Consider the following 12,370-nt stretch of genomic DNA (forward strand, 5'->3'; position numbering starts at 1 on the left):
TACAGTTAATATAAAGATTTTAAAATTATCCCACTAATTGTATGCATTGTTATCTAGGTTAAGTAGAAACTCCTAAATAGTGAGCACACATCACTTTACCTTACAGAGCAGGGTTTGGAAAATTATGGTTAAATCCAGCCCAAAAGCTAAGAGTGGTTTTTACAGTGTTATGCCCAGACCGTTTATTCCCCGAAGAAGACCACCAGAGTCCAGAGTCAAAGCCAAGCGGCAAGGATCTTTATTGCAAGTTCGAACTTGGTCCCTCCGTTCCACAACATACAAGAGGGCCTCGAACGAGGCGTGTGCTCGCTTCTTATAGCCCAATGTAAACAGGATATGTAAAGTTACAGAGAAACAAGGGAATTCTTCTGGTTACAGCATTACAATTGGTTTACATTTTAAATTATACTTTTAGCAGTTTTCTTATTGGTTCCTGCGCTTTTACAATCGGTTGTAACCTTATCGGAGATCTCAAGGCTATGATATATGGAGGAATGTGTTTGTGTCGGGCCCAGGAAGTGGAGGCATATGGGGGGATGTGATGTGTCGGGCTCAAGGCTATGATATATGGAGGAATGTGTTCTTTCAACAGCTTTAAAGGGTCTTTAATAAAAAGCAAAGATGAATATGGGACAGAGTTGTATATCTCAGTCAAGGCTTAAAATATTAACTATTTGGCCGGACGCGGTGGCTCAAGCCTGTAATCCCAGCACTTTGGGAGGCCGAGATGGGCGGATCATGAGGTCAGGAGATCGAGACCATCCTGGCTAACACGGTGAAACCCCGTCTCTACTAAAAATACAAAAAAAACTAGCCGGGCGAGGTGGTGGGCGCCTGTAGTCCCAGCTACTCAGGAGGCTGAGGCAGGAGAATGGCGTGAACCCGGCAGGTGGAGCTTGCAGTGAGCTGAGATCCGGCCACTGCACTCCAGCCCAGGAGACACAGCAAGACTCCGTCTCAAAAAAAAAAAAAAAAAAAAATTAACTATTTGGCCCTTTACAGAAAGAAAATGTGCTGGCCCCTATTACAGAGGATTTGGGTTGTCATTTTATTTTTAATACAACTCAGTTATCTTTCAGTTCCACCAGGAAAACATTTTAGTGAATGTCGACTTTGTGTGGAATAATACATTAAATGCTGTTTAGGAAAAATCCAAGAAAATACTTTTCTTGTCTTTGCTTTTTGGAAATTTGCAGATAGCGGGCAGGTAGGAAAAGTGTGCGTGTAAAACACCTCTAGTAAGAGAAAACCTCGACCCCTTGGAAAGAATGCAAGAAAACAGTCAACCTGTTCCACAACTCACAGGTAATAGGGCCATGTGAATCACCATCGGGTGGTAGAATCTCCTCCAGACACTCCTAAGACTTTAAAGCATGAGGAACTTTCTAAGGTGTCCTTCCAAGATGACACACTTCTTTTTTTTTTTTTTTTTGAGATGGAGTCTCGCTCTGTCACATGACACACTTCTGTACTCAATAGCTCTAACTATTGTATTATTCTTTATAAATGATTGTCGTTAAAAACAGTTGTATGAAAAATTTGTCAAGTAGAGAAGCTTAGCATTAACAGACAATGGTTCCTTTTAGAATAAGAATAACCTCATCTACTTCACATCTTAGTTTTCCTCCTTTTCTTCCCCATCTTCTCCTTTCTCCCTTTTGAATACCAAGACAAAACTTGCTTTTAAATTTTGACTCTAGTATTTTTTATTTATATCTGCTTTTAAAGTTTCTTCACGCTTTATTCCTTTCAAAAATAAAATGCAACACAATTTTAAGTCCCATGTATTACTATGATTGTTAGTTCCATTATTATGTAGTAATAATTCCTATTTAGCAAACTTATGCTTTCCAACAGTGGTATTTCATTGAGAAAACATCACCAATTGATGTATGCATGATAAAGGTTGTGTTCCAAAATTGCTTTTCTTCTTTATGCCTCAAAAAAATCCTTTTAAAAAGATGAGTTGGGCAGGAATTCCTCTGCCGTCTTGGTCTGCTGACAGCCCTCATGGCAACTGCTCAGTATCTAGGAAATGGGGCCATGTGAAGCAACTGGATCCTGTGGCTATGACAGTGTCTCTCCCTAACTGGCCTCACTTTCATTTTGATCTTGAGAATCAAGATCCCTTACCTCCCACTCTTCCACATAACCAAACTGTCTCCGTACGTTTTGCAAATTGTATTTTTACTGCGACAATTTGTGCATCTATTATAAATAGTATCAGAAATTAGTTGTGATTATTGATAGTTCTGTTCTCTGTTTTAGAGTCTGTTTTCTATTGTTCATTTTGAAGATGAACATCTTTTTTTTTAAAAGAAAATCTTAGATAATATTTTTGAGAAAGATTAGTAGGCAAATCAGGGCACATTTATTTGGGTTAATTAATTCAAGGCCTTTTTAATTTAAATATTCAAGTAATGCCTCAGGGAATTTCCCTTGCATTGACACAACATTTGAAACCAACTAAAACCAAGGTTGTAATGCTAACTATCTTTGGAGGCAGTTAAAAAAACACTGCCTTGTTAGACATTTTGGAGTATTTCCAGTAATATTACAGGCTTTTCCTGACCCAGTTTTAAGTGAATAAGTAATATATTCATAGCAGTGAGAAATTCAGCATATTATGCCTTCTTCTTCCTAACAACTGTTGTTTAAATATATCAAACTTAAGATAGAAAACCATTCTTGCACACATTAGCCTGAAAATTTAGATGAGGCATGCCTATGCCTTTTAATATGATTAGCCCTTTCTTTGAGAGATTCTAGAAAAGTAGGTTTCCTGTAATGCTGGTTAGAAAAGTATTTTAATTACCTTCATATTTGAGGGTATCTTATGTGTCAGCAACTGTACCCTGTAACACAGCATGATCCTCCTGGTGAAATAAACAATTAACAACAGAGACATAAAAGATATACCAATCTGGGATCATTTAGTACCAAAATAACCATCTTTCTGTAACATAATAATCTCAGAGGTCGTTGTTATATTTTAGTGTACTTTGAGCACTGGGTTTATGATGATAACCCTGAGCTATCCAGAAAAGTTTTGTACACATATGTTTATTCAATAAATTATTTACCCAGCTCTACTTTTGTGCAGCATAATTTGCTAATATCTTTGAGATACTTGGATATGAGCATGTAATTGCCCACAATCTTGCAATCTTCAAAAGTCCATAATATAGTAAGGGACAGGCCACTTAGATACAAATTATTATGACATATGACACTCTATGTGTCCCGGAGAAATACAAACAAAGTAGCTTGGAGTCTCAGAGAAGTGAAAACTGTTCCCATAGGCATAATTAGAAAAGGGATTATTAAAGACATTTCACATGATTTTTAAAGGACTTGAAATTTGGACAAGCTGAACTTATAAACTAATTAGTGTTAGAATTGTTTCTATTAAAGGGTTTCCGAAAGTTCACATGTAGATTTAGTTACCTGGCAAATCCACGCATCAAATAGATAATTCTTTCATTCTTTGATGATGTTGGATTAGAGATGCTGTTTTACAGGTGATTCTTAATGGAAGTTCAGTAATGTAAAGCTTTAAGGTAACTATATGTAAATATTAATTATTTTGAAATAGTTGGCAAGTTAAAGGCTTAACATATCAAGCAATTAAATTATTAATCATAAAGATTTTTTCTAATTGACTTTATTACTGATAATTTCTTGCCATCTATTTTATTTTATTTTTGCTAGTTTCTGAAAATATTTCAGTAAAACTGCTATCTATGTAATTTAGAGTTATTTCTATGTTTGCATGGAAATAATTATAATCATTTAAATTAAAATACATCTTTACCTCCTAAGACAAACTAACCCACATATCATTCTAATTGGCAAATAAAAAAAAAAAAAAACTGTGAATATAGATGCAGTAAAAAAAAAATCCTGAAATATTTTATGCCATGGCTGCACAGCATCATAGGCTTTCATATGATAAACACCAAATAATTAAATAGAAACAACCCAATGCTTATCAGAGATGTATCTTAGAAGAGTGTACTTCCCTGGTTCTCTTGAACCATGATGATTCTTCTAAGCAAAATGTTTGGATTGTCCAAAAGACAAACTGTCAATAGGAAGTGTTATTTTAAAGGGTTAATATGAATTTTTGTTTCAGTACTCACAGCACGATTAAAAACTATAGATTGGTGGCAAAGAAAGGAGATTGAAAGTCATTTGGTAGGGTAAATTATATAACTGTGGATATGTCCTGTTCCTCAGCTAGAACTTTAAAAAGCAGCTTTTGCCTTATTTCTACTGTGTCTAGTCATGAGCTTAGTGAAAAATAAGTTATTTTTCTGAGTAATACTAAACTGGATTACAATTTTTGTTATTGGTCCGTGTCTAGTGAGGGGAGAAACTTCAACAGTTAATTGAACAGAGAGAATTTAATAAGTGAATTGTTAGGATGTATAAATAATGTTAATTAGATTACAGAAAAGGTAAAAAGAGAACACTAAAGTATCATGGTGACGGTAACTACTGGAAGCAGCTACCAACCCAAGGGCTGGAGGAACGATGGAAAGGGTTGAAATGAAAACACTGTAGCCTGGGTATTTTATTTCACTTGTAGTGGCTGCTATCAGGTGCTAAAACCCAGGAGCTAAAACTCAGCCTCTGCAGAGGGGCTGATGCTCTGTGGTGCTGGTTTCTATGGGAGAGGTGATGAAGCTGGTTCTGCTAGCTTGGTAGCAGATTGGTAATAGGGATTCACTTGCAGTACGGCAAGGATGCTCAGCTCCAGGAGGGAAGACGTGATGCTAAGGAGGAAGTGTCACCCCTCAAAGCAAATAGGAAGCAGAGAGGAAGCCACAGGAAAGATGGAGATCCTCTTCAGTATCCCCTGTTGTCAGAGTCTATATTGACCCCGCTAACAAAGCAGAAATATGACTCACAAAATACCAGCCCCAGCACCACAAAGTTAAAGTGTAGGAGGGTGTGTTTGAAGTTGGGACAATAGCTTAACAACTGAAATAATCTATTGCCAAAAAAACTGATCTCTATGATATGGTATTGCATGCCTCGATTAAAAATTATGTTGCTCTTGTTTAGATTTTGTTTTCTTTGAGTTCTGGACCCTATGGTGTTTTTGTAATACTAGGAACACAGAAAAGAAAAGCTACGTCTCATGCTCAGTAGGAACTAAATTCCTTTGAAGGTCTCTTCAAAGGATTCACTTCCACCAAATATATTTCAAGGTGAATTTTACCAACTGAAGTTATAAGTTTAATTAACAGATAACAGATTGTTACCTTTGAGAAATGGATTTTTATTTTTCGTGATTTCAGTTTTTCTTTCTTTCTTTCTCTTGAGACAGGGCTAACAAAATGTTTAAGGGCAAAGACATCTTCACCCTTAATTTATTATCCTTATTGAAAAACAAAATATTTAAATGAAATGTAGAATTGAGGGAAGGTATACAAGGGAACAAAGAAGAGAGGGAAATATCTTGATATATCTGTAATTATTCTTTCCACAGATTTTCTAGTTCAGAGAGTTTGAGGCTCTAGACATAAAAGAATTGCTTAGGCTGGGTGTGGTGGCTCATGCCTCTAATCCCAGCACTTTAGGAGGCCAGGGTGGGTGGATCACCTGAGGTCAGGAGTTTGAGACCAGCCTGGCCAACATGGTGAAACCCCGTCTCTAATAAAGATACAAAAATTACCTGGGCAAGATGACAGGTGCTTGTAATCCCAGCTACTGGGGAGGCTGAGGCAGCAGAATTGCTGGAACCTGAGAGGTGGAGGTTGCAGTGAGCCGAGATTATCCCACTGCACTCCAGCCTGGGCAACAGAAGGAGACTTTGTCTCAAAAAAAAAAAAAAAAAAAAAAACAACCAACCAAAAAAACAACAACAAAAAAAACCCCAGCTCATGCCTATAATCCCAGTACTTTGGGAGGCCAATGCAGGCGGATCACCTGAGGTCGGGAGTTCGAGACCAGCCTGGCCAAGATGGTGAAACCCATCTCTATTAAAAATATAAAAATTAGCTGGGCGAGGTGGTGGGTGCCTGTAATCCCAGCTACTCAAGAGGCTGAGGCAGATTGCTTGAACCTAGGAGGCAGAGGTTGCAGTGAGCCAAGATCGCGCCATTGCACTCCAGCCTGGGTGGCAAGAGCGAAACTCTGTCTCAAAAAAAAAAAAAAAAGAAAAGAGAAAAGAAAAAAAAAAGAACAGCTTAGATTCAGGAAGGCAAACACTACTGCTTAAAGTTATAATAGTTCCAGTAATCCTGCATCAGTGTTCAGATTTGAGTTCTCACGCTTATGGGTCCTAATGTTGACTGTATATGGTCACATTTTAAAAAATGGGCTAAATATCTGATACCTGCCTTACTTAAGTTCCAAAGTCAAGCAAAGCTTAACTTTACTAAGGTGTTTGTTTTTTACTTTTAAAGAGAAGAAGAAGAAGAAATTGATGAAGAGGAATTGGAAAGACTGAAGGCAGAGTTAGATGAGAAAAGACAAACGATTGCTACTGTCAAATGCAAGCCATGGAAGATGGAGAAGAAAATTGAAGTTCTCAAGTATGGTGCCACTTTTTATAAGTAGAAACACTTTCCCCGACATTGATTTTCTAAATCCTCTGAATATTTCCTGTATATATATATATATATATATTTACACACACACACACATACACTGTATATATAGTATATGTAATATTATATATAATGGTCACGGTCATAAACATGTATATCATGTATCTGCATATATATACAAATATATGTATATTCACATATATCTGTTTCTTATCACTAGAGAGACTGGGCTAATGATTATAAATTGGAAGCAACTCTGAGAAATTGTTTAGAGTCTTTTAAATTCTCTGGTCATCTTTAATCATTAATCATTTGTTCCTTAAACTGGAGTTTCATTAGCTTAATACATTTGTTACCATCTCTTTGAAAGAGATAATATATTTGAATTTTACAAGTTTGTGTGGATTGCACACTCTTGTTTCTCTTCAGGGCCCTGGTCTCAAATGATCTTTTCATGTGACAGCTCACATTAAAGCACAGAGAAGATGCTAGGCCAACAGAACAGTAAATAGGATTCCAATTAAAGGTTATGCTAATAGCTATTCCCCGAACATGTCAGTGACCCAGTTTCAGTCTTATGTTGATGCTAATGTGGATGCAAACGCAGTCAGAGTACACAGATTTATAAACTCTTCATATGAAAACTCAAATGATTATCCTATTCTGGGGGATGGGAAGATTCACCCCTGAGGATCACACTATATTTCCCTGCACTGGTGGTTGGGGGAGGAGGAAAGGGCAGGTAAAAGGGAAACTGTTGTTTGTGATAACAGCCATGTTTGCATCTTCGAGTTTTGTCAAAGATTGCATTCTTCCATAAATCATTTTTATAAGTAGTAGTAAGTTTTAAAAACTATCCCCTCACAAGCCTATTTAACTAGTAATGCTGTAAAAACGATAGTATAGTATTATTGTCTCTGATGAAGAAAACAAGAACTGAAATAGCTATCAGGATAATTCACTTCTACTCTTGGTTCTGCAAGAGCTTGTGTGCTATTTAAAGGCATCGCTTAATCTCCTGAAGCCTTAGTTGCCTCATATCCAAAATAAAGAACTATATTCTATATCTTCTCTGTGTGCTTGAAGCATAGCCATCATTTATAGTATTTTTGTTTTGTTTTATAGAGTAAGGTTTTCCAAGTTCCAAACAATGGTTTTCCCAGAAAACTTTTGCAACACCACAAAATTGTAGTCTGGGAACTCCCTTTGCATGCTCATGTACACATCCATCATAAATGAAAGCAAAGGTAAGCAGCATCCCTCGTTCCACAGAGCTACAAATTTTGTGTGTGCATGCACATGCGTCTGCACATTAAAATAATTTTCATTTAGTGAAGTGATAATGATGCTAAATTATAGGTTTTAAAAATACTCTTACCTGGCAAAATAGAAGTTTGGCAACTCTACACAGGCCCCTCAAATATATATGAAATATTAATGGCCCATAAAAATCCCCAAACCTGGGAACCACAGGTAACTATATATAGAATGTTTAAAATTGGAGCGATATTGTGAACTTCCAAAATATATGGTTGAATAAAAATTCCAGGGACTACCTTTCCTTTCCAACTGCATGGAGGTGTAGAAATACACCCCTGGTCTTTGCCTGTGTCTCTCATGCAGGATAGTGGAGGAAACAACAGCTTCAGATTTGAATTAGGATCTCAGATCTCCCATTTAATAGCTGTGTACATTTGATCGAGTTGTGTAGTCTCTCTACACAACTCAGATTCCTTATGAAATTGTACCTTATTGACAGAGTTTCTGGAATTATAAAGTGAGATAATTTATGTAAAACATGGTACCAGAACATGGCACATAGATGGGAAACCTAAGCTGTAGTTATTACTTCATCTCAGAACAGACTTGAAGCCTGACTCCTGAAGGGTGACAGGAGAGATGGAGAGAATTTGGGACCCGGCAAGTCTAGGTGGGAGCAGACCTAGCCACAATCAGACTCCAGAAGCCTTGTGGGATGGTGACACATTGGTACTAGTTTGGATAAACAGTAAGATTTTGAGGATGCAACAGAAGGAAGTAAGGCATTTGACAATTTAGCAAAATCCAGGACCAGACCATTCTCAGATCTTCTAAAACATAGCCATAGTCCTGTGGCAGATTTCAAGGTCTCAGGCCTTGGTCTGGAGTCCAAGAGTTAAGCAAATTTTAGCAATGAGGGGAGAGAGGCATTAGCATTGGAAAGAAGGACAATACAAGCCCTTAGTACGAAAGCAGACACTGACAATGAGGAGACAGCACCTGAATCTAATCTAGACTATAGTTTTTTTTAATTTGGCCCACATGTTTTTTGTTTCTTTTTCTTTTATTTTTTTAATCGTGGCAATATATACAATACAAAATTCACCATTTTAATCATGAAATATATTGTCTTTATCACAATTTTTAAAAATATTTTTAAAAATTTAGGTTATTATTATTATTATTTTTTGCCCATGCTGGAGTGCAGTGGTGCAATCTTAGCTCACTGCAGCCTCAAACTCCTGGGTGCAAGGGATCCTTCTGCCTCAGTCTACCAAGTACCCAGGACTATATGTGCACACTACCATGTTTGGCTAATTTTTTCTTTTTGTGTAGAGATGGGGTCTTACCATGTCACCCAGGCTGATCTTCAACTCCTGGCCTCAAGCCATCTTCCTACCTCAGCCTCCCAAAGTGCTGAGACTATAGGTATGAGCCACTGCACCCAGCCTCAATCTTTTAAAAGTGGGAGTAAAATATTCAGATGCTCAGCTTTTCATGAACAAGTAGAAGATTTGGTCCTACATTCTTCCATCACAGTAACAGCTAGGACTAAGCACCTGGCCTCTATTAATGAGGCATTCGTTTTTCAATTTGCACCATTCTCAAACAGTCCATATTACTTGTTTATGCTACTTGGCTGGACCTTGTAGACATTCAGATTTGCTGCCTCGTACCAGTGCAGCTGGGGGACAAGCTAGGCATGTTACCAAGACGGTGATTCAGATCTTCAAAGCCAAAGTCAGCTCACAGAATGGAAGCACAAATTTAGGCCCAGAGAAGAAACAACTGTGGCTTCTCACTTGTCAGCAAGGCTTACAGTCTGGTGATGATTTTCCATGGCCAGAAGTGGTTTCTGCCTTGTGGTTGCCCCTGTGGGTTCCAGCTGGTGCCATGACCGGGGCCAGCCTAATTCTTTTGGTTTCAGCCTCTGTGATGAAGTTGTTGGTACCTAAGTGCCTGACTTATCTCTCTTTGAATGCTCTATTAAGCTTTTTTTGAATGCCCTTTTGAGTTCCTCCCTACCAGATTCCAACTACATTATTAGAACAAGTAGTCAGTACTTCACAGAACAGGCAGGTAAATGTTTCTCTACCCCAGTGCTACCAATGCATGGGAGTGAGGCAGCTTTCCCTCCACCCTTTATTTCTTGCAGAGACATCTAAATTTGAGAGCGTGTTTCTAAGGATTATGTTATTAATATTACCCAAATTAGCCTGCATCATCGCTCCTGGCTAAGTCTGTGAAACCCAAGATACTAGACTCAGTGTAACTGGAACAGATGTTTTGATCAAAGGTTTGGATCTGTGCCTGGGTTCGAAGCCTTCTTGTTCTGAACTTGGAGAAAGTTTTGAAACTTCTAAAAGATATTTTAGACAGGGGCAGGGTTTTAAGATATATTTTAGAGTAAGTCTCAGGAATGGCGACTTCTGGTTCTGAGGGTGTTATAGGAGACTCAGAGATAGTTCCCACATTTTTAAAGAGCATCTACCATTAGGAACATGAGCACGCTCAGGGCGTAGGGTCAAAAGATGGTTAATATAAGTGGTTGCTACATAGTCAGACAGCTCTAGGAATTGGTTGTGAATCCGTATTAACCCTCAAACATGGCTCAGGAACTAGAGTTCAGCATATTCAAGACAGTGGAATTGGCTCTATATAGCTGAAAGGAAGCCATCTCCTTTCCATCATCACTGTGGAAATTGTGATTTTCATTCTATGTTTTATTGTACATTAATACAATTTCACACATACCTGTAGCCTTAAACCTATTGAATGATAATCTCTTGGTGGAAAGGCAGGTGTGTCTGGCCCAGACCAGAAATTGTATATTTTTATTTTTTGCTCTAAAAATTACTGATATGTAGTCAGAATGAACGCTGCTGTTCTCAATTCTGACAGAAAGCTCCATTAAACAGAAGATTCAGTTCTACAGATGATTTATACAATGAGGAAGAGTGTGTGTGGGGAGTTGGAGGGGGGGAAAGGGAAACCGTGTCATATTTTCCAATTATTTGAAAGTCAATTTCTGTATTTTATTAATCACTTCATTTAAAAATGCCCATTAATGAGAATACAAAGTATGATTTTAAACTGTTCACTGGTTTAACTCAGAGGTTGGATGACTAGATCTTTCCTACCTGTAAGAGGTCGCACCACTTACCTGATAGCAGCCAGCACAAGTGAAATAAAATACCCAGGTAGAAAGTAACAGGTCTACTTATTACTCATCTTGAAACCTAAGACTTTTAGCTATATCAGAACATTATATGTGGTAGATTAAAAGTGCTCATGACTAAAAAGCAACCACCTGATTTTGTTACAGTAGAATAGGTTTTAGACTGAAAATTGAGACTTGGGCTTTGAGCTAAGTGCTTCCTATAACTTCTCCTCTTTGAAACTCAGTTTATTCAGTTATAAAATAGATAAATTGGATTGTGGGCCATGGTCTTCAAACTGCTATCCTCCAAAGTCATGCAGTTTGGTGAAATCAAATCAGGGTAAAGGAGGCAGAGGTCACAGGGAGAGCTACTGGGCCACAATTCCGGCTTCAGGAACAGACCTATGGTTTCTCTCCTCTACACAGTGTACCTCCATATAAAGCATTGATTGGAAGAAAGAATGCTTCTGTGGCTATTAAAATAAAAAAAAAAAAACAGTTTAAAAAACCCACTTAGCTGGATATTTAAAGAAACTTATTTTGGAGAAGGGACAGTTCTAACATTTCATGAGTCTACAAATTAGGATACAGAAACACTCCAAGTATACTTTTGCAGGGAATTAGCTCTTGGATAGACACCATTTTAAAATGATTTATTTTGATAACAAAAATGTTTATTTAGCTATTATGCTGACTACTTTAATTTCTGAGCTTCGTAGCACCCTGACCCAATGTTTCTGGGAGTTGTCCATTGGCTGGCTAGGCCTGGTGATTTATTAATGAGACACCCAGTAAAGCCAGGAAAGTTATCCTCAGATTTCATTCACACTTAAACAGGTGCTTCAAGCTGTCAGCTGGCCATTAAGGTAACATTCCTCCTTATTCAATCTTCCTTGATCTTTTCATACTTTTTTTCATTTGTTTGTTTGTTTTTTAAATTTGTTTTATTTTTTAGTTGTGAGAATGAATACATTTCAAGGAAAGTGAAAACATACCATGGTTGATTTCCTCTAATGGAGCTATTGGGAAAACTTTGGGAAAACTATCTGGCTTCTATCCTCACCCTTTCTCTCCTGTTTTCTCGGAGCTTAAGATTTTCACAGACAAGAATCATGGTGTATACTTCAGTTCACAAAGGTTTTTCTCTCATCTGTCATCATGAAGGAATAAAAGATGCTATACAAGAGGACATTTAAGCATGTGAACACACCCACCAACATACCCTCAAAACATTCCGGATTATTTTCTTTTAAAATTTTTATATTTCCATAAGTTTTGGGGGAAAAGGTGGTATTTGGTTACATGAGTAAGTTCTTCTGTGGTGATTTGTTAGATTTTGGTGCACCCATCACCTGAGCAGTATACACTGAACCCAATCTGTAGTCTTTTA

The 12,370-nt window shown here is 37.6% G+C and overlaps 1 protein-coding gene across 1 annotated transcript in view; it reads left to right on the forward strand.

Moving 5' to 3' along the window:
• TMC1 (transmembrane channel like 1) overlaps positions 1–12,370 on the forward strand; it is a 180,833-nt gene that overhangs the window by 37,419 nt on the left and 131,044 nt on the right. The window contains exon 5 of the mRNA XM_023213110.1: positions 6,417–6,545. Coding sequence (XP_023068878.1) covers positions 6,417–6,545 — 129 coding nt within the window. The remainder of the gene's footprint in view (positions 1–6,416; positions 6,546–12,370) is intronic.

This window comes from Piliocolobus tephrosceles, chromosome 14 (assembly GCF_002776525.5).
Source record: "Piliocolobus tephrosceles isolate RC106 chromosome 14, ASM277652v3, whole genome shotgun sequence".
Lineage (NCBI taxonomy): Eukaryota > Metazoa > Chordata > Mammalia > Primates > Cercopithecidae > Piliocolobus > Piliocolobus tephrosceles.